Below are 24,029 nucleotides of genomic sequence, written 5' to 3'. Positions count from 1 at the left end.
GAAACATCCATCTTTATATGTCCAACTGAATCTGGTATTTTTCTCTGTGTATATTGCTAATGCCTCAGAGACTCTCAAATTCCATTAGGATTCTTGTTTACTTCCTCTTCTTGGCCAATTATAAAGAGTTTAAAGAAAGAGCACATCCATATCCTACGCCACAGGCCAGATGCCCCTCTATTACCAGAAAAGAAGCCAGTGGTCTTTCTCCTTTATTTAATCTCTCTGCTGATTTCGAGTCCTGGAAATATTTACCCTACTGAAGTATACTTTTAAGATGTCATCCAGCAGCCTTTACTATAGATGGCTCACAGTTAGTAAAGCTCCTGCTGGCTACATGAAAAGTCAGACTGTTCAGGGACAGTTATACAGGAGACAGCCATCACCCATCCATTCATTCAATCAATCATTGAGTTGATTGATTCACCTTTCATTCATCCTTTCATTCAACTAAGGCACTGTAGTGAGGCATTTAAAATAATCTGTAAGAAAAAGGTCCAATTCCTGCTCTTAAGGACCACACAGTCTAGTGGAGCTGATTCTTAAGGGCCACACAGTCTAGTGGAGCTGATACAATGTTGAAAATGGTGATAATTTGCTGAGCTTGTATCTTTGTAGTTTCAGAATAAAAAAACAAGCAGCTGACGAAGGGAAAGTAGGAACGCTTGTTTGGGTATGGTTTCAGTAATTTTTATCAAGGGATTACCAAACCCAAAGGGAAAAGTTACCCTCTTCAGACTGAAAAAGTCCCATGCTTATGTGGGCTGGTATCAAGAGTTGGGAATTTTTATTTTAAGCACAGGTCTATAAAAACTACACGGGAGTGTAGAAGGGAGCCATGCTTTTCACAGCCTATTCATTTTGCAAATGGAGAAGTCTTCTGTGGTTAAGCATTAATTATGTACATTGATGGGAAATCACATTTCAGTATCAATTTGCATGATATTTGAATATGTAAACATTGCACCCCTGAAATGCTTGCTTGTCCTCAATTTCCTCTCCTTGGTATAGCAGCCTGGTGTAATTTAAAGAACATGGCCTTTGATTTATCTCTACTTTAATTAAATACTGGCTCTTACTAGCTCTATCAACTTGAGCTGTTGCTGAACCTGAGGCTATTTCTTTAACCTGTAAAGTAAAAATTAATAGCTACTTCATAAGGTTGTTTTGAGAATTTATTTTTTTTAAATATGTAAACATCTTAGCACAGTTCTTATCAACTACTCGGTACTAAGTAGGAGTTAGTTCTCTCTTTTCTCTCTCCCTATATCCCATCTTCCCCTTTCTTTCTGATGTGCTACAACTTCTTCCCTCATACCAGGAATCAATTGAAAAAATCTCCATTCATTTAACAGACATTTCCTGTGCAGCTCCTTTGTGCCCTCAAGGAGATACAGTCAGTAGTGTGGAAGACAGCACAACACATGTAGAAAAACAAAGGAAGAGGAGAGAGTAGTCCTATTTAGAAGGAGATACCCTACATCTTAACACCCTTCTAGATCCAAAGAAAAGCATTTATGAATGTCAGGTTTCCAAAAAGTATAGCAGTTGAGAAAAGAATATTTTAGGGCAAAATGTCACCACATCCCACCTCCTTATTTTACACATGACAGAATAAGTCCAGGTCTGATGCATATGTGTACTAGTTCACATACATGCACACACATCTGTTCTTCCCATAAACCTGAGTCTCCAATGGTTTCCACTACATTCAGTGGGTTTATAGACAACTAATACATATCCCCAGGATCCCTTCTTGATTACCTATATAACAGATCAAAGCTCAGCCAGACAACTTAATGCCTAGAGTTTTCTCCTTGTTTTATGTAGAAGTTTCTCTCCTCTACTAGGCTTAAAACCCCTAGGTTTTAAGGTTACTTCTAGGTCCCATCTTATTACATAATTATGAAGTAGTCTCCCAAACACAGACTGTGTTTAACAAATAAATATTTGTTAAATTTCCTTCTACAATGACCTGAGGAATAGGGAATTCACTCTCCCTGAGTGACTGTTTTCCTCCACTTCCAATCCTTATTTTACTAGAAGAGAGAAGCCAACTGATCACTGTGCTTTTTCTCTCTGTGTCGTTGTATATGAAAGTGGAAGCAGCAAAGGCTTTTGTAGACAATCAGAAGTATGAATGCTGCCACCACCACTCTTAATTGGTCAATATTAGACAAGAAACAACCTTTCCAAACCTGTTTTTTATCTTCAAATGAAGAAACTAATACCTGACTTTAAGGGGACACCATAAGGATTAAATAGTTTAGCTCTTAATAAATGTTGGTGATTAAAATTAAATCTCATCTCACTAACCAAAATACAAACTTATATTATAATATGAAAAAGGCCAAGGCTGATGGTAGTGGTTTCACCCCCTCTTACCAAATTTATTGGGTAATTCTTAGTGTATTTAAGTGGGTTGAATGTGCTACAGTTTACAAAGCTATAGGAGTGCAAGGTCACTATCTATATGTCTATCTATTTAACTAACTAAACTCTATATCAACACTTTTCACCCTTGGCATGAAAGAACCATGGCTGTCAAAAGTCAAGCCTTGTGAGTTTGTGGGGAATGACCTTGCAATATTCTCCTAGTTTTAATTTATTTGGGGGACATCAGCAATTTGAGGGGAAAAAGTTAACATGAGAATTAAAGTTGCCAAGTATCTAAGATATTACCATGTCCAGCTGGTGCTTTCCGTATGGGGAAACTCTGAGTCCAGAGACAGGCAGAAGATTTTCCAAGGCTACATCAAAGTCAAGACCAGAATTCATGCTCCTAATATCCTGGCCACTCCTCTCTTTTCAGAGGAAAATAAGGATGAACAAGAGTCTTCCTCTGGTTATTTTTTTTCTCACTTCTTCATGCCTTCTCAGTATTTATCCTTCATTTGAGACTTAGATAAGGTACATTGAACTTTATAGAAATGTGTGACTTTGGTGCTAACATGTAAGGATTATAGCTTAAGTGACACATCCAAACATCAAGAAACCCAGATCAAATTGAGCTATGTTTGTGGCACCATCGTGGATCATATGTAGGATTCGTGAGTGAAGCAATATCCTATGGTTGATGCAGACATACCAGGATGAAGGAGACAGACTCAGCTAGAGCTTTTTGTTTTGTTTTGTGTCATTGTTGTTTTATTCATTTTTATAGTGCTTCTTTTGCCTAGAGAGGGACTGATTATTGGGAAATAGGAGTGATTTTAGGGGAAAAATGTGAGAAAAGATGTCATAGGGTGTTGACCCTATGACATATCTGTGAAGCCATTTCTTATCTGACAGTAAGAATTTCTTTCATGTAACTTTTAATATCAAGGCAGGCATGGTAAGAATTCTGGATTGGCCTTATGTAGAAAAGAACTTACACCCTGCAAATGGATGCATGCGGTGTTTTTGGTGCCCATTTCCACTCCTCCTAGACCAAATCCTCTCATCCCTTTGCTACCCTCCCTTTGTTTTTAGTTCCCAGTGTTACAGTTTGTTTGTTTGTTTGTTTGTTTGTTAATCAAAACCAGCTTCTTAGGATCATCTCACTTGCACTGCGACATAGGTGTCTGCTAGGTTCTCATTGCACAATCATGTATTGAGCATGTTCCTTGCACCAGATATTTTACCAGGTATTGCGGACACAAGAACAGATGAAAGGAAGTTCATATTTATTAGATACTTTCTAGATGTCAGACACTAACTCACAAAGTGAATATTGACACTCCAGAATGCCAGAGTCAAGCAGAAAAAGAAGCATACAATAAATTATCATTAAAGAAGATTACAATCTTTCCTTACTGATTTATAATTGCCAGTTTATTCTGACCTACCACTATATTGTCAATTCCTGGGAGGCAGAAACTATCTGCTTTATGGTTATAATCCTACCCCTAGTGGAGCTCCCCTATAGCATAGTGGTCTTTCAACAGATAATTGTTAAATGGATATGGAGATAAAGCATGATGATTAGGACAGTCTATGTAGAAGTCCAATGCACTGCAATTCTGTAGGAGGCAGTATTAGACCTGAGGAAAGCAGAGGTTTTAAGTCATGAAGAAAAAGATAGAGCTTCCATGCATACAGAAAGAAGGAGGCAGATAGCTGCAGGCAGAAAGGACTATACGTGCAAAGACCAAAGAAGAGAAGGAGTCAGGTGTTTGAGGAAAAGCTGTTTCAAAGAAAATCAAAGGGTAATGATGTGATTGAAATTTAGAGTATTTTTGAGAGTGTGCCAGGAGGTGAGGTTACAAATATTTGTTCAAGGAAGAAAATGTTGATGGTTCTTTTAAAATCACTTGTATTAATGTCAATGTCCACATTTGGCTTTCAGATTTCATCATGGCTAAAGGAGTTAGTTAATGAATGACTTTAAGAATGTCATACCAAGAAGGTTTTCAACCAGTCTCTACTTCTAAGCACAGGTGTCTAGGAAGAAATAGATTGGTAAAAGAAATGAAATTTCTTGATTGAAAAATCCAGAACATAAAAGCAATGATCTTCCATTTCTTTTCCTGATGAGGAAAAAAAAAAAAAAAGGACTCAGAGAACCCATCAGGGCTCAACTCATGGTTATATAAAACTTTCCCTGGAATTAGCAGAAAACAGAACTTGTAGCAGGAAAAAGCTATAGAGACATTTGTACAAGCCAACATCTGCAATAAGCACAGAAAAGAGAACAGCTGAATGCTTCTTTTAAAGGAAGTTTTTTTAAGATTTATTTGAGAGAGAGAGCACAAGCAGGGGGAGAGGCAGAGGGAGAGGGAGAAGCAGACTCCCTGCTGACCAGGGAGCCCAACGTGGGGAAGCATCCCAGGACCCTGGGACCAGGACCTGAGGGCAGATGCTTAACAAACTGAGCCACCCAGGTACCCCTAAGAGAAGACTTTTGAAGGGTCCAACTACAGCTAATGGTTAGTGAAGTGTTTATATTTCCTTACATATTATTTTTGAAAAGGAATTTCACTAGTAATTAATGATGCTCATGTTAGTGTTTTCACCTGTTTTTTCTATAGAAGTTCTTACACAGATATCTTCAGTACAGAGAAACTTTTGAAGTTCTGTGAATGAGGTTTATGGGAGGCCTTGTCATTTGAATTCCCAGGTCACTGTCCAGGTATCTGCTGATAGCTACTAATATTATTAGCCTTTTACTTCAAATACATTTTCTTTTTTTTTAAGATTTATTTATTTATTCATGAGAGACACGATAAAGAGAGGCAGAGACACAGGCAGAGGGAGAAGCAGGCTCCTCACAGGGAGCCCAATGCAGGACTCGATCCCGGATCCCAGGATCCCACCCTGAGCGAAAGGTAGACAGACGCTCAACCACTAAGCCACCCAGGCATCCCTCAAATCCATTTTCTAAAGTGACAGCAGCCATGAGGGTTGGATCAACCTCAGTGATCCCCTTGCCCCCCTCAACAGGTTGTGATCATTTCAGTTTTGTGTTTTGGTTCATGGAGTTACTAGCAGAGTATATTAGCTTCATAGAGCTGTTATAACAAATTACCACAAACTGAGTGGATTAAAACAGTAGAAACTTATTGTCTCTCAATTCCGGAGGCTAGAAGTCTGAAATTATGGTGTTGGCAAAGCTATGCTTCCACTAGATCATATAGGGGAATCCTTCCTTGCCCCTTTCCTAGCTTCTGGTGGTTTGCTGGCAATGTTGGGTGTTCCTTGGTTTATAGTTCACACATAACTCCTATCTCTGCTCCCATCTTTACGTAGGATTTTCCCTGTGTGTCTCTGTGTCTTCACATGGCTGTCTTTTTATCAGAAGACCAGTCAGCCTGGGGAAATGGCCTACCCTACTCCAATATGACCTCATCTTAACTAATACCCATGCAACCACTCTCTTTCCAAATAATGTCACGTTCTGAGGTACTAGCAGGATTTTAACATCTTTTAGAGGAGGGGGCACAATTCAGTGATAACACAAAGTGTAAACCTCTCAAGGACAGAGACTGTGTTTTTGGTAGTTTTGTGAGTCTAAGATCCAGCTAGTGTCTGGCCCACTGGAAATGTTTGTTAAATGAATGAAGGGATGTGCAAATACTCTATTCTCCTACAAACTGAGAACTGAGTCTCTGTGTACCCTCTCCAAGAGCATCTTCCCGGTCTGGCCTCTGCCTCTTCTTCAGCCCTGCTAGAATTCTATGTTCTAGTCCAGCAAAAATAGTTGCTTTTCTCCAAACTACATATTATGTCACTTTCTTCATTTATAGTTTCCCTTATGGCTCCTACTCCCCATATCTCTGTGTCAAATCAGGGCTCTCCATTTGTTGTAAAACTTACCCCAATTTGCAGTTGAATTAATGATATTATAACTAGTTGTTTTTATATACTTCCCTGTCCCACTAAAATAAGAGCCTTCCTCATCACTCCCTTTTTCATAGAATATAGGAACTATTGTTCTAGGGTGCCTGCGTGGCACATCCTACTCTTGATTTCAGCTGAGATCACGATCTCAGGGTCTTGACATTGAGCCCCATGTTGTGCTCCATGCTGGGGGTGGAGCCTCCTTGGGATTCTTTCTCTCTCCTTCTGCCCCAACTCACTCTTGCTCACTTGCTCTCTCTCTTTCAAGAAAAATAGAAAGATATTCAAGAAGGCTGTTTTCAAGGACAACCAGGGGTTAATGTTGGAGTCAGGATTAGGAAAAAAGTTTCAGTCTAAAACTTTCTACAATAATCTGGATGTATCCAAATCAGAGTTGAGGGAAGACCTAAAAAACTTGAGCCTGAGGAATTTTAATTTAATTAATCCAAACCACTTTCCCCATATCATACTAATTGAAGAAGGTTTGAGCATTTAGTTATTAATTAGAATTTCATAAATACTGTAGAGCTCTAGCTCAAAAGATAATTTTTAAAATCTTTCATAAAATATGTTTTGCCTTTAAGAATAGTCAGGATCCCCCACCCCTGCCAATCCTATTATCAAATTAGTTTTGCTTATACCCTGGCTTTCATGTTTTCAAACAATATTCCACCAGTTGTGAAAGCTTGAGGACAAATGATGTAACTATTTAAAAAACTCAGTTAAAAAAAAAAAAAAGGACTCAGTTCAGTGGTTAGTTTTTCTTTTAATTTAAATTACTAACATAATTCCTTTTATAACTAATTGCTCTTTAAAAATTCAAATTCTAGGGTACCTAGGTGGCTCAGTGGTTGAGCATCTGCCTTTGGCTCAGACTCCCACATCAGACTCCCCACAGGGAGCCTGCTTCTCCCTCTGCCTGTGTCTCTGCCTCTCTCTGTGTCTCTCATGAATAAATAAATAAAATCTTTTTAAAAAATTCAAACTTCAGGGGTGGTGTGCCTGAGTGACTTAGTCAATTGGGTGTCCAACTCTTGGTTTCGCCTCAGGTTTCGGCTGAGGTTTCAGTCTCAGTTGTAGGATCAAGCCCCACATCAGGCTTTGTGCTCAGGAAGGCATCTACTTCACTCTCTCTCCTCCTCACTCTCTTCCTCTCCCCCTGCTCAAGCTCTCTCTCTCTCTAATAAATAAATCGTAATAAAATAAAATAAAATAAAATAAAATAAAATAAAATAAAATAAAATAAAATAAAATAAAATAAAATAAAAATGTGGGGTGCCTGGATGACTTAGTTGGTTAAGCTTGAGACTCTTGATCTCATTCTCTGGTCTTGATCTCCAGGTCCATGAGTTCAAGTCCCATGTTCGGATCCATACTGGGCATGGAGCCTACTAAAAAAAATAATAATAAAATAAAAAATAAAAAATAAAAAATAAAAATGCAACAGGAAGTAGAAACAAATACCTGTCATTATGGATAGTATATATAATTTAATGGGGAAGTTTTCAGCCAAAGTATTATGAAATAAATCAAGAGGAATAATCTGTTTTCTTTTGCTTTGGAGATGAGATGGTCCTTAAAAGATATGATTATGAAAAGTAAGAACATATGTGAGAGCAAAATTTAATTGCTTCCTTATTTGTCTTTCTAAGAAATTTAGACAAAAGCAAATTGAGATGAATATGGTTAATAGATTATCATATGTGATATACGAATAAGCAAAAAACTCCAAGTATTTCAAAATCAAATTAATCAAGATTAGACTGATATCCTAATCTATAGTTGATTTATGTTTGTAAGAAGAAAAATTTTTGTCTGTTTGATTCCTTTTACCAAGAATGTTACATGCAATCTCAAATGTGTAACTAATTCCAAGATTTTCTCCAGAGAGGAACACTTAGAGCTTTACAAAGTTTGCAGACTAGAGGTAGGCAGTTCAACCCAAGGCCATGGTCACATCCCCTCCCTTTGCAGCAAGGATGTCTTTAGAGACCTCTAGAATGTTTAATTAAGTCCCTTCCAGGCAAACTTGGGAGATTGTAAAAACAGCACAACATGACATGAACACTTTTAGTTATAATATTTACAGAGTCTCCCCTTGGTGCAGAAACATTCAGTACTTTCACATCATCCAAGTACAAAGTCTGAATTTCTTAACATGGCATTCATGTTCCTTTCCAACCTACTCCAGTATTCTCATTGTCTTCTCATTTTCTTTGACACAGATCCTGCTCTCCCTGCAAGCTGTGATACTCTCTGTTCTCCAAACACATCTTTCATTTGCTCTCCTCTGGCCCTGGGCTCCTGCCATCTTCTGAAATACCATCTGCTTTCCTTTCCACCTCACTAATTTCTACCCATCCATCAAGGTCCAGCTCAGATTCTATCTTCTTCATGACTTCATCTTTTTTCTTTAATGCAGAGATTTCTCATTATCCACAGCACTCATTTGGTACTTAACATATGTGGCCTTGCATTTGTTGATTTATTATTTTTTTTATTTTTATTTATTTTTTAATTTATTATTTTTATGTGTGACCATTTGTTTTCCAAAGGTTATAACTCATAGAGGAAAAGAAAATGAGTTAGCATTTACTGAGCATTTGCTATGTGATCCTAGTACTTTATGTTTTATTTGTTTGTCCTCACACCATAAAATAGATATGACTCATAATTTATAGCTAAAAAAATAAGCTATCAAAAAATCCCAATGTTTTTTAGCTATTGTTTGATAGGACTATTGTTCAAACCCAGATATATTTAGGCCCAATGCCCATACTCTTTCCCAGGATCACAAAATGCCATACTATTTCCATCTAATACAGTTCTTTTTAACTCACAAAATACCAACCATGGCATATTTAGTATATACTCAGTATCTTTGTGGTAACCGTTTTTGCTGAAATCAGCCTACGATCTTTAGCATGGAGTCTAGAGCATAGATCCTCCCTTGTAACATGAGATTTCTTATGTATTATCTTCATGTCATGGCCTCACAATAGCAGGTCAACAAAACCTTTTTATCTTTGTATATCTATATGATGTCCAATCATCAGCTTGACTCATTGACCAAGGTAATTATCTGAAGGTGAAGCATACAATGTGTTAGTCTTCTAAGAAGCTAGATCATTTAGATAGAAGACATCAGTCATAATCATCCAGCAACTTCAAGGTCTTCTATGATTGACCTCCATGCCACAACTTGTCTATGCCCCCTCTTCATGCTTATACACATTTTGCCATCCTGCTGAAAAAGCTGCTTTGATCTCCTGTCACTCTCCTTCTTAATATTGCTCATATAAATATAGCTACATTTGTAGAGAAATAAAGAAGAGAGGGCACAAGGATCCTAGCTGGCTCTTTATGGATGAGCTCAGAGAGTAACAGTCCCTTATTGGATTATCATGCTACTAGATCTGGGCCTTCAGTCTACGTGCTCTGGAACTGTTTTTGTCATTGTATTCAGAGATGATCAAGCTTATATGGCATTATTCCAAGTTACTAATGTACAATAGGAAATACATCTATTCAAGATACTAGAATGTGCTAATTAGCACATTTACTCCCATTAGGAAAAGCACTATAGAAAACCATATTTTAATAAGCATGTGGCTTGATGGACTCAGATTTGAGGGAAATCAGCCAACCAGATGACCTTAATGACTAGTGTCACTGAGTTAGGATAGCCACATGAATCCAACTTGTGGGTTACCCCAACCAATCAGCATATTCATATGTATTAGTGAACTGGAGCTGGAGCTGGAGAATTCCTCTAATGCTCTATGCCAGAGATACATTAACAAGTCTTTTCTCCTAGCACCCAAGAAGATTTTCTCTCTTTTCCTCCAAATTTATTCGATTTTATGAATTCTATTTATATATGACTTTTCGCACATTTGACATGCTTTGATTAGTTTCTGGATTCTTTCTTCTTGCTTTGAGCCAAGGTTAGGTCCGTTTTGTGAATTCTATCCCTGTAGTATAACTTCTTCCACACTCAGATATGCCTTGATTATTTCCCCAAGCCCTTTCTTCTTGCTTTGAACTCAGGTCAGGTCAGCAACACATCCTTGACATCCTTGAGCTAATAATGCTTTTGCATTTTATCTCTTTGTTTAGAGTGCAGTGTTCCAGGGTCATGATTTTGTTCTAGGTCCACACAGTCCTATTCTCCATGCTACCATCAACTTTGGGCACTGGAACACTAGCTTTTTGGGAACCTGCCCAAGCTCTCCAGTCTGCTGCTAGTCTCAGCACTTGCATCCTTCTCTTGTATTCCCACTTCATTTTTGGCCTCTGAAGGTATCTCTTACCTACTTGACAGCTTAGCCAGTCATTTAAAGATATTATATAAGTATCCTATTCAGAATTTTTAGCTTTTTCTAAGGGGGTTTTCAGGACACCTTAATCTACCAAATGGCTGGAAATAGAATCTCGGTGTACAGTTTTCTCTAATGTTTTTCCATCTTCTAGACGCTTTTAATTCGCTGTCTTATCTAAATTTTACCACTTCCCCAAGAGGCAAACGTTATTATCTGCCAAGTTATGACCCTAGCAAAGAAACTGCTCCAAAGTGGGCATGTCTGGATTCCTACAAATCCCTAGATAGATAGTACTAAAATTCAATATCATTTCTCCCAATGTCTTGCTCACTCTTTCTTTATTCATGAAATATATTTTGTGTATGTTTCTCTTATAGGCTCAACCGCTACTATTTCCCCAAATCACAGAAATAAATAAACCATGCTCTTTATCCTTCAGAACCATACAGATTCACAGTAGACATAAACAGATAAAGTAATTTTAGAACAATAGGGGTAACAGAAGTGGGATGATCAATGAAAGGACAATGTAGTTAAAAAAAGGAGAAGTGGCCAGTGTATCTAGAGGAGAGAGTGGGTAAGGTGGCAGAAAGAGATAGCACCTGGCTTCCATTCTGAAGACCAAGTAGAAGTTCATTAGCTGAGGGTAGCAAAAAGAAGGCATTTGTTTAGCCAAAATAGTAGCCTGGGCAAAGATGATAAGACAGGAAACAACCTGGTGTGATGAGCTGTGGTTGGCGATTTTGTGTGGCTGGAGCATATACAGCTGAACATTGACTAACAGTGAATTTAGGGATCAGGAAAGTTGGTGGTCAAATGATGGAGGGCTTGGAATGCCATGCTTAGTTTAGACTTTATGCTGAGGGCCTACAGATCCCTGGAAGGCTTTTGAGCAAGAAGGTAGAGTGGTCAGGTTTGTAACTTAGAAGGATGACTGGAAACATTTTCATAGCTTACTTCTCACTACACTACATACAGCCTCTCACCATAGATATTTGGGAGTTAACTGAAGTGACTCACCGACATCAGAGGTTCAGAGCTCAAGGAATATCCCACTAATGGTCAGAGGAATGTCTTCAGGTATAAGTAATCACTTCCTTTTTTGAACCTCCAAACCCCTCAAACTATGTGGTTTAAGGGGAAAAAATAATATATAGTACCCTGCTCCCCTCTCCTGAAAACATCCTAGCCAGTTTTGAGCATCCTCCGAGACTCAACCTGAACAAGATTATGCTGTTGATGATCTGCCTCAGCTAGGAAGAAGTCAGGCTGGAGAACTGTTCAGCATTCAGAGGTTTTATAATTATAAAGGCTTTTTATATCACAGTAAAAGAAAAATAAAGCTGCATAAATTAATGTAGCATATTTCACCCAGGTGATGATAAAAGGACAAAATATTTTTAGAAGATTGGTTGTTTTTTCTCTTGCCTGCTTTAGCTTATTGCACACAGGTTTCTAGCCTAGCACATGTGCCTTCCTCGTCTCTATAACTATGTGCTTACATGTGGCTTCTCTCACCCCAGGCTTCTTAACCTTTGTATTCATAGTGCCTGACCCAAAGTAGGTACTCTAGATTGTTGAAAGATTGAATGGATAATTAATATATGTTTTTAAGTGGATAGATCAGTTTTAATAAAAAAACTTATTATGAGTGGACAAACTTTACCTTCTGTAGACTCCACACCTAAAATCTAAAATGAAAATTCAAATTAGTAGACTATACCTATTCTGTAGCATATTTTGGGTACAAGAAGCAAATGGCATGGTCTTTGCTCTCAAGTTGACCAACTCTAGCTGGAGTGGTAGACAAGCAAACCAACCCAGTATAATATGTGTTCTGATAAATACATAGCATCAGGGATGGCTTCCAGAACATCATGATCCCTGGGCTCAACCCTCAGAGTTAGAATTTTGTTCCACTGACTATATATAATGAACTATGATAATGACTATTAATGGGCACCTAGGCCTTCTGAATTCTTGACTGTGAATGACATAGTAAATTAGACTCCAAATCACTTCAGTATGAAAAGTATTACTGTTCTTTATATATTGGTGGTGTGCTCTCATTTATTCATCTGTAAGGTATTCATTGTGCTGTGCACTTGCGTAGGTATATTGGGGATGCCTAGAAATATATAAGCCATGACACCATATCTTCAATAGTTTATAATCTCTCTGGAAACCATAATGCTCTCACACATGAAACAGTTCATGGAAATGCAGAGCATTATATTCACAGACCTAGAGTCATTGGCATAGGCAGTAAATATGCAGAAGTGAGAGCTGAGGCTTAAAATGAAGGTGGTCTTTGAACACATCTAATATAAAAGGGGAAAATATGACAAAAAGGAAACAAAAGAAAAGAAAAATATATTCCAGAATGAGAGAACTTGAAAAGAGAAGGACAGAGGTGGGGATAAATGTGGAATATAAATCGACTTAAAGTTAGAGAGAGTTGCCATGAGCCAAGTACCACACTAAGCACCATAGAGGAGACAAATATGAAGCAGACATTGAATGTGCCATCAAACTGTGGATGGTGCAGAATGTCCTTGGTCACCTGTAGCTGGAGCTACAACAGAAACATGTTTGGTTTGACCTGCATCATACTTCTAATTTTTTTATCATTACCAACATAAAATTCTGGAAATTTGCATCAAAATCTAGATTCTTCACTTGTCTTTATAAATCAGAGAATCTTCCAATACTAGTCAGTATTTCTGCTTGGAGCAATTGTCCAGAGTTGAGCAGAAATAGCCCTTTAGGTGGAATGTATTCCCCAGTTTGCTATAATCCCTACTCAGCCTTCATATTTGTGTTACCTGTGCTATCCCTGTGGGCTTTAGATTTTGCCATCTCTGGTTAAAATCTAGCAAAAAGGAAAGACATTTGCATAACTATAGTATGAAATAGAGGGTAAAGGAGGGTCTAAAGTACCATGGGAGTTCATTCATGCATTCATTCATTCATTCATTCATTCATTCAGTAACTGAGTCCCTGCTACTTGTCAGGCATCTTACTACTGCTGAGGTAGTGCTGGTGCCTAGGTTCTTATAGTTCACAGTCTACTGAGGGAAAAGGATGCATTAGCAATGACTACATAACATGATAAATGCCACAGTAGAGTTGTGTGTACATAATCTACATTAGGGTTCACTTTTGATGCTGCCCATTCTATGAGTTTGGGCAGATGTATAACGACATCTATCCATCCTTAGATTATTCTACAGAGTAATTTCACTTCCCTAAAATTCCCTATATTCCACCCTTTTATTTCCACGCTCTTGTCCACATAGCCCCTGGCAACACTGATTTTTGTACCATCTACATAGTTTCGCCTTTTCCAGAAAGTCAAAAAAGTGGGAAATCATACAATATGTAGCCTTTCCAGACTGGCTTCTTTCACTTAATAATATGCATTTAAGATTCTTCCATGTCAATATATAAATAAAATCTTTTTTAAAAAGGGGGCCCCTAGGTGGCTCAGTTGGTTAAGCATCTGCCTTCAGCTCAGGTCATGATCCCAGGGTCCTGGGATCAAGCCCTGGCACAAGGCTCCCTGCTTAGTGGGGAGGTCCCACTTGTGGCTCCCAGCTTGTGCCATCTCAGTTGCTACCTCTGTCTCTCTCAAATAAATAAAATCTTTTTTAAAAAATTCCTTCATCTCTTTTCATGGTTTGATACTTCATTTCTTTTCACTGCTGAATAAAATCCCGTGGTCTGGATGTACTACCTTAGTTATTCACCTACTGAAGAACATGATGTGTCAATGTAGGTCCATCATTTATAATAAGTGGGAGATTACTACTCTGGTGGGAGATTTTGATAGTGAGGGAGTCAATTCATGTGTAGGGGCAGGAGGTATATGAAAAATTTCTGTACCTTCTTCTCGTTTTGCTGTGAACATAAAACTGCTCTTTAAAAATTTGTCTTAAAAAGAAGAGACGGGCATCTGGGTGGCTCAGTTGAGTGTCTGACTCTTGATCTCAGCTCAGGTCTTGATCTCAGAGTTGTGAGTTCAAGCCCTGCTTTAGGCTCCATGCTGGGTGTGGAGCCTACTTTTAGAGAGAGAGAGAGAGATTGGTTCTGGCGTTTACTACCTGTGTGAACATAGGCTGTGTGTCTAAAGCTCAACTAGTTTAGACAAGTTGACTTATATAAGCATCAGTGTAATAGAACCTGTAATTCTTCACAAGATTTTGATCTAACAAAAAAAAGGACATGAAAAAACTTTAAAATCTATAGTTTAACATAATGGGTTATAAGCATAAGAAGTTCAAATTAGGGGTACCTGGCTGACTCAGAAAAGCATGAGACTCTTGATCTCAGGGTCATGAGTTCAGGCCTCACATTGGACATAGAGATTACTAAAAAACAAAATTTTAAAAAGAAGGGCAGCCTGGGTGGCTCAGTGGTTTAGCGCCACCTTCAGCCCAGGAACTGATCCTGGAGACCCGGGATTGAGTCCGAGGTCAGGTTCCCTGCAAGGAGCCTGCTTCTCTCTCTGCCTGTGTCTCTGCCTCTCTCTCTCTCTCTCTCTCTCTCTCTCTCTCTCTGTGTGTGTGTGTGTGTGTGTGCCTCTCATGAATAAATGATAAATCTTAAAAAAAAACTTTAAAAAGAAAAAATTAAATTAGAAAAAGTACACCATTTAAAGTGTGTTTAAGGTATTTTATTTGTATACCCTCTACAGATTTGTTTTGTCTTTTCTTTCCATTATTGAAATAAGCATCAAAAAAATAAGCATCATAACTCACTGTGATATAAAATTCCATTTTTAAAAAGGTATTTTAATCTTAGAAGTTGACAAAATTCCAAATAATTTTATTTAAAAGACTTGTCCAGGTAAAATAAATAAAATTTATTGTCACTCAAGAATTATGTGTGTTATGTTCAGGGGTCAACTAACAAAAATCCCCCAGATGGTAATGGGGAGAGATGTTTCATAATGATCTTTTAAAGCTGTATTTTTTTTTTCTGAAGAGTCACTTTGCATATTAAACATGTAAGGATAATCCTTACTTTCAAAGGAATTGTGTTCTCTCCCATTTTCCTATTAATATGGGAGGTTCTCTCCATAAAGCTTGCATTTTTTTCATCTTTGATAAAACCATAAGTACGAGAAATATTTTACTCTCCTCTTAGCTTTGCAAGACGTGCAAATGTCATACCACATACAACTTTTTTGTCTGAGAACCTTGAGGGAGAGGTGGTAGACGCTGGCAAACCGGAGAATGAATGCCCCTTCTAAAGAGGGCCACATCTAGTCGACTGTTGCTGTAAGACAATGTTTAGAGCCAGTGTTCATAGAATGTCTGATTTTCATATATAGTCATAAATTTATATTTTATACAAATTTTCCCAATTTTAAACATGAACAAATTAAAAAATTGTAAACACCGGATCAGATTAAGTGTTTAGCTTTCTGATTCGCAGTCTCTGGAATATATCATAGTCTAGACTCTGGAATTTTGAGTCAGAAATGTTTCTTTTTTTCTTTTAAGATTTTATTTATTTATTCATGAGAGACACACAGAGAGAGAGAGAGAGAGAGGCAGAGACACAGGCAGAGAGAAAAGCAGGCTCCATGCAGGGAGCCCGATATGGGACTTGATCTGGGGACTCCAGGATCATGCTCTGGGCCTAGGCAGGCACTAAACCACAAAGCCACCCAGGCATCCCAGAAAACCTGTGTCTTAATCTTGCCTTTTCTACTTACTAAACTCAGTAAATACTTGAATAAGCAATCTCATTTCACTAATTGAAAAAGTTGTCATAATAATTTGTTCATAAGGTTGTTAATTTTTCTCAATATATTGTAATAAAAACTTTTCAAGCATAAAAAACATGTAAAGAATTCTTTCAAAATGCTTAGTCACCTGTCATCTAGACTGCAGTTTTAAAATATTACTGTATATGCTCTATAAAATTCCTATCCATCTATCCAAGCATTCATTTAACTTTCTTTTGGGATCAGTTTCAAAAGAGTTTCAGACATCTCGTGCATCCTTCATTGGATTGTCTTGAGGAATGATGCACAAAAACCATCAAGTACATAGATAAGCATTAGACTCTTAGTAGCCCCTTCCTTCCATCTATGTTTACCATGTACAGCTTAAATGTCATTGGACCTACTAAGAGTGTATGTTTTAGACTGAGGAAAGAGGGGGGCACATGGGTGGCTCAGCGGTTGAACATCATGATCCCGAGGTCCTGGGATCGAGTCCTACATCAGGCTTCCCTGCAAGGAGCCTGCTTCTCTCTCTCTGCCTATGTCTCTGACCCTCATTGTGTGTCTCTCATTAATAAATAAAAAATTTTAAAAAGAGATTGAGGAAAGAGGGATATTTCTACAATAACTTTTTATCAAAATCCTGTTGGCCCCTACCTTCAAAATGTATCCAGAACCTGGGCTTCTAGTTGCAGCCTAAAAATAGAATATCCCCATTATCTCTAATCTTTCCTCTTATCACACACAAATACACACACACATACACAACTTTACACATAATAAACATGGAAAGACTATATGAATTGAAAATAAGTCAGACTGACTCAGAGAGGAATGACACTGTGGTGAGTTCCCTAAATTTTCTTTCTACTTCTTGTGTATCCTAGATGGAGCACTGGAGACACCTATACCCTGGCACCTCCATCAACAGGGTCAGACTAAAAAAGCCTCAAGCAAAGCCTACAACCTGTAACCTAAGGATTGGCAAAAGTGTAGACTAATATAACAGGGAACCTTTTTATAATACTGTTCCAAACTCTGGCCAACCATCAGAGAAAAAATTGGTCCCTCACTGCAGTGCCATTGGACTGTGTGTAGATAGCTGGACTTCTGGCCCCACCAAAGGAAACCAGGAGAGGCAGTTTATAAGATGGCCCTGGATTTCTTCCACTGGGCTGATTTCAGTAGGCCAAATAAGAGCTGAACTTTCACCCCTATCCAGCAGCAAAGTGGCAGAACAAGGTGGCATGAGATGGTGCTAGTTGACACTTCACTCTCCAGTGGGGACCTGAACTTGAACCTTCACCTAGCAGCAACAAACTGGAGTGAGGTGGTGCTATTTAGCATTCCATTTCCCTACTCCTGTTATTGGTGGGGACCAGCCAGGAGCTGAACTGCTACTTCCAGCCAATGGCAATGACGTAGGAGAAGGAAGAGGGAAGCAGTGCTAGTTGGCAGACCTCTTTCCCCTTAAGAAAGCATCAGCAGGGTCAAGGGAGGAGCTGAACTTCTAGCTCCACTTAGAGGCAAGGTGGCAGAACAAAATGGTTCAAGGTAGCGCTAGTCAGCACCCCATTTTCACTCTCCCATTGGTGTCAGCAAACCCACAGGGAGCTGAGCTTCTACCCCTACTACGTGGCAATAAAGTAGAGTGAGTAGAATACTAGTTAGTACCCCACTTTCCTTGCTGGCATCACCAGGGACAAGTAGGGAGCTGAATATCCATCTCACTTGGATCTGCAAGCTATGCCTAAACTGATCTACAACCTGCAAAAAACTCAATTAAGTAGGATATAGCATTTTACACTGTATACACAATGTCCAGTATATAATAAAATAAAATCACTTCTCATACCAAGAATCTGGAAATTTTCAACTTGAATGAGAAAATATAACCAATAGAAACCAACACTGAGATAACACAGGTGTTAGAATTACTTGACAAGAATTCTAAAATACTCATCATGCTTCAGCAAGTGATTATACATGCACTTAAATAAATGGGAAAAGACATGAAAATCTCAGCAAAGGAAGAGGATATAAAGAAGACTCAAATGGAATGTTAAAGCTGAATAATACAAAACCCAAAGTAAAAAACTCATTGAATGGGCTCCAGAACCGAATAAATGTGACAGAAGAAAGAATCACTGAATCTGAAAAGAGAAAAAGAGAAATTAGTCTGGACAGAGAGAGAAAACTGATTGGAAATAAACCCACTACCTACCACTTCCTTTAATACCACTCTCAGCCAAGCCACTGTTCTGCCTACATATAGCAATTAGCCACATAACTGATCTCACTTTTTCAAATTTTGCCCCTTGAATCTATTTTATACCAGAGTAACCATTTAGAAACATAAATTAAGTCAAGTAATCTTCTTCTCAGTGGCTTCCCATTTCTGTCAGTGAAATTTAAAGTTTTAGAATGGTAGACAGGGTCCTTCAAGATTTGTCCTCTGTTGTCTCTCCACCAATGGTAGGCAAAATTCTAAGATAGCCCCATGATTTCTACCTTGTTATATTACTCTCACAGTTAAATTACCTTACATGTAGGGATGCCAGGATGGCTCAGCAGTTGAGCATCTGCCTTCAGCTCAGGGCATGATCGTGGGTCCTAGGATCGACCCAGGATCCCCACAGGGAGCCTGCTTCTCCCTCTGCCTCTCTCTCTGAGTCTCTCATGAATAAATAAATAAAATCTTTAAAAATAATAATAATAATAATAATGGAAAAAAAGAATTTGCAAATGTTCTTAAGGTTACAAATTATTTGATCTTAGGTTAAGAAGATTATCTGACTGGGCCTAACCTTCTCACAAGCCATTGAGAAGCAAAAGGTTAAATCTGGCTATTTGTAGAAGAGTAAACCACAGAAATTCTAAATAAGAAAAGAATTCAGTGTATCATTGCCAACTTGAAAATAGAGGTAGCCACATTGTAAGGCATATAAGTAGCCTCTAGAACCTGAGAGAGATTCCCAACTGGCACCCAGTGAGGAAACAGGGAACTCAATCTTTTTGATGTTTAGTTAATTCTATATGTCATCCTGACTGGGCCACAGAGCACCCAGGTATTTGGTTAAACAGGGCAGGGGTGTTTGCTTTGCCTATAAACTTTCTGAGTTCTTGGAACGATGACTGGTATAGTAGTGCTTACAAAGTAAATGTGCAGTAAAATAAATTAACTCTATGTCAAGTTACCTCTGACTTAATGCATTGTGTTGTAATATATTATAGTCCAAGGTGTATGTGCACCTTATGCCCTTCCTCAAAATTAGGCTAAATATAGATACATAATGTGTTGCTTGTGCATGGGAATGTGATAACAAATAATAGACTCTGTGTAGTCATCAGTGTAAAAATAGCCAATGTAAAATGGCTCCTTGCCATTCTTACATCCTTAAGTGCAGGAAAGTATAAAAGAAACTTTAATGAGTGGAACTGGGATACTTCTGAGAGGAGGGTGGGTGATACAAAAGGTGCCTTGGTCAAACCCAAGGCTTACAGAATACATTTTTTAAAACTACTAATGAGAAAATAAGAACTAGATGGCTTCTAAGGTCTCTTAAAATTCTATATTCCATTGGTATCTAACCTCTACACAAACTCAGTTAATAGCTCAAGATTTGATCTCTCATCCTTTTACTGATGAGCCTGAAATCTGCATTTGCAGTCCTTTCTGTGGATCCATATTCCTAACCTTTTGTCTCCAACTGTTTCCAAACATCACATGGATAACACACCATGACCTGGAATGGAGCGTGTCAAAATCGTACTCATCTTCAGGATCCTGGATTCCGGTTCCCTTGTCCTTTTGCCAATTACGTAGATATTCTTTCCTTTCTCCTCTTCTGCCTGAGTCAGTTTCTGGATCCACTGTTTCCCCTGTCAAATTTCCTCCCTTATTTTTCCCTTTCTTTTCATTATCACTGTTGTCACTCTTGTTCATGCTGTTACTTTCTCAAAACTGGATTATTTAGTCAACATCCTAACCAATTTTCCTATCTCCCATCATAACTGCACTCTCCTCTCTAGCAATCCTACATATGACCATTTGTTAATGCTTCTAAAATGGATTTAAATATTCTCAATGCCTCAAAAACTCCAGTGATTCTCCACTGCCTACAGAGTACATTTTAATTAACAGTCAAACGAATATGTAAGATATTTCATGATCTGGCCTATTCAGTCTAGTCTTGGTGTCCCCCAGATTCTCCTCTCTTTTTTAGATACACTCATCCTCCTGAGCACTACTGTGGTGCTCCATAGAAGAGCGAATGGGTGGGGAGAGTGAAATAGGTGAAGGTGGTTCAAAGGTACAACCTCCTAATTTTAAAATAAATAAATCCTGGGAGCATGGTATACAACATGGTGCATAATACTGCATTATACATTTGAATGTTGCTAAAAGTAAAAGTTCTCATCACAAGAAAAAGAAATGTAACTATGTGTGGTGGAGGATGTTTACTGGACTCATTCTGATGATCATTTCACAGTATGTACAAATATCAAATCATTACATTATACACCTGAAGTTAAATAATGTTATATGTCAATTATGTTTCAGTTTTTTAAAAATACAAAAACAGATGTTTTAAACAAAGGAAAAATGGAAGTAAGTCCAGTGTAAGAAAATGTTTTGGAATTAAGGAATGACTTTGCATGGTATTTTGATATTTGTTATTGTGAGAAACTGCAGTATCTGCCCTGATACTAACATTTTTCTTAAGGTGCTAATGTATCTTACATTGGGAAGCCATTTTATAGGTAGTGAATTGCTGGTATCATATATCTCAATAAAAAGTAAAAGCAACCTAAATTTTGAGTGGGTCACCCTCTGAGCTCTGTTTTCTACTTGTTTCTCCAGGGAGCCCCGCAAGGTGGTCCTGCACAAAGGCTCCACTGGCCTGGGTTTCAACATTGTGGGCGGGGAAGATGGAGAAGGTATTTTTGTATCCTTCATTCTGGCTGGTGGACCAGCAGACCTGAGTGGGGAGCTCCAGAGAGGAGACCAGATCCTGTCCGTGAGTATTTCTTCTTAATCTTCAGTCCTGATACCACTTGAGAAAAAGTAACTTTCAAGTATGACTCCAGAAGCACGTTAATTAAAAAGGAAAAATGAAGGATGCCTGGGTGGCTCAGTGGTTGAGCGTCTGCCTTTGGCTCAAGGCGTGATCCTGGGGTCCCGGGATAGGGCCCCACACTGGGTTCCCTGTGGGGAGGCTGCTTCTTCCTCTGCCTGTGTCTTTGCATCTCTGTGTGTCTCTCATGAATAAGTAACTAAAATCTTTAAAAAAAAAAAAAAAAGGGAAAAATGGATAAGAGCATTATGGCTTCCAGTACATGTGGCGGTTTAAATGATATTGAAGTGCTTGGTGCTTGTTACTCACTTCTAGCAACAATTTATTAAACACTTATTTTTAACCAAACATTTTATAAAAGTAATTTTTAATTCTCACCATCACCCTGAAAGTTATTTCCCCATGTTTGGATGAAGAAAATAAGGTACAGAGAGGTTAAGTCAGTGTTTTACCGAACTAGAGAGAGTAAGAGCTGGGATTTAAATATTCAGTTGTTTTGTTTTTTTTAACATGTTATTTTTAAGTAATCTCTATACCCAACGTGGGCTCAAACTTACAACCCAGAGATCAAGAGTCACATGCTTTACTTGACTGAGCCAGCCAGGCCCCCGTAAATGTTCAGTTTTAATGCCTGTGACACCTGCCCTCTTTTCCCTCCTTCCTCCCTTCCATCTGTCTTCCTTCCTTCTTTCTTCTTTCTTTTATTGAAATATTTATTGACTGCTTCTTTTCACTAGATCAAGCTATCTTTCTGGAATAAACTCTGTGACAGGTAGTTAAAAACATTGTGGATGTTCATGACCGTACTGGGATTTTGGTAATCTTGCAAATAATGGGAAATGATCAAAGGAGCCTAGTTCTTATGGCTGAGTTTATGGTTCATAACTCAATGAAGCACTTAGTTTGTGGTCTTCATTATGTACTTAGAAAAACTTGTCTTTGTTATATAGCTGTGATTTATAACTAGAATTTTCCAAGGGACCTTATCTTTGTTAGCCATCATGCCATCCCTACCTTCCCCTCACACACATATTACCCGTGTAATATAGTCAATTGACCTGAGCAAAGTATCCAATGTTCTGAATGGATGGCCTTATCTTATATATTCTGGTAGTACTCTCATACATTAAGTCCTCTACTTACTCATTAGCTAGCAGATGTCTGGACAGATTGAGTATGGGAGAAATAGGATCAGGTCCCAATGGCAAGACTTTGTTCTGTCATTCAAGAGCTGAATATCACCCCTTTAACTACTCCCCTCTGCATACTGTCTCTACACTTAATATCGATAGATAGATAGATAGATAGATAGATAGATAGATAGATAGATAGATAGATGATAGATAGATAGATAGATAGATAATAGATAGATAGATAGATAGATAGATAGATAGATAGATAGATAGATACATAGATGATAGGTCAATCTTCCTTTTTTAAAGATTTTATTCATTTATTCATGGGAGAGATAGAGAGAGGCAGAGACATAGGCAGAGGGAGAACGAGGCTCCCTGCAGAGAGCCTGATGCAGGACTTGATCCCAAGACCCCAGGATCATAACCTGAGCCAAAGGCAGAGACACTCAAACAGCGAGCCACCCACAGGTACCCTATATATATCTTCCTTGACTTATGATGAGGTTGTATCCTGAAAAACCCATTACAACTTGGAAATATTATAGTCAAAAATGCATTTCTTAAACATGCTCAGAACACTTAAATTGGCCTACTTTAGGGCAAAATTACCTTTAAAAAGCCTATTTTATATTTTATAATTGTTGAATATTTCATATAATTTACTGGTACTGTACTGAAAATGAAAACAAAATGGTTATATGAGTTCAGAATGGTTGTAAGTGTATCAGTTGTTTATCCTCATGATGGCATGGCTGAGTGGGAACTGCCACTCATGGCCCAGTATCACAAGAGGGTGTATGCCATATTGCTAGCTGGGGAAAAGATCAAAATTCAGAAGTTGAGGTACAGTTTCTAGTGAATATGTATTGCTTTTGTACCATCACAGAGTTGAAAATTTGTTAAGTCAAACTGTCATTAACTCCGGGACCATCTGTATAAGATATAACTTCTTTTTATTGGCATTTCTTTTCTAAGTGACAAAAGCTCCCTGAAAGCAAATTCTCCATCTTACATGGTTTTGTGTCCTCGACATTTAGCCTAGTGACTGGCACATAGCAGTCTCCCAAGCAATGTTTGTTGAATGAAAAAGTGTTGAATAAATGTGGTGATGCTCTACAAAGTCACTGTAGCCTCCCAGATGGACTCTAAAACTCTAAGATGAACATACTTATATATTGTCATCATCCTGACTCAAAATCTGTAGCCCAGGGATCCCACTGTTACTTCGCCACTGGCGAAGTCTGCATTCACACTGGCATAGCACTTTCCCACACACAAAGCACTTTCATGTGTGTTAATTCTAAGTGTCAGGATTGAGTTATTATTACTCTCACTTTCTTATATGAGGAAAAGGGGATTCAGAAAGGCTGAATGATTTGTCCAAAGCTCTACAGCTACTGACTATGATGTTGAACTCAAAATCAAGTTCCCTGACCCCAAA

The 24,029-nt window shown here is 38.2% G+C and overlaps 1 protein-coding gene across 20 annotated transcripts in view; it reads left to right on the top strand.

Moving 5' to 3' along the window:
- DLG2 (discs large MAGUK scaffold protein 2) overlaps window positions 1-24,029 on the top strand; it is a 1,981,735-nt gene that overhangs the window by 1,600,512 nt on the left and 357,194 nt on the right. For all 20 annotated transcript variants that reach the window (XM_041730223.1, XM_041730222.1, XM_041730221.1 and 17 more), the window contains one exon: window positions 21,239-21,395. In XM_041730223.1, the coding sequence (XP_041586157.1) occupies window positions 21,239-21,395 (157 nt within the window). The remainder of the gene's footprint in view (window positions 1-21,238; window positions 21,396-24,029) is intronic.

The sequence above is a fragment of the Vulpes lagopus genome, chromosome 15 (genome assembly GCF_018345385.1).
Source record: "Vulpes lagopus strain Blue_001 chromosome 15, ASM1834538v1, whole genome shotgun sequence".
NCBI lineage: Eukaryota > Metazoa > Chordata > Mammalia > Carnivora > Canidae > Vulpes > Vulpes lagopus.
The sequence above is the reverse complement of the archived record's forward strand: the minus strand, read 5'-3'. Positions and strand labels throughout refer to the sequence as shown.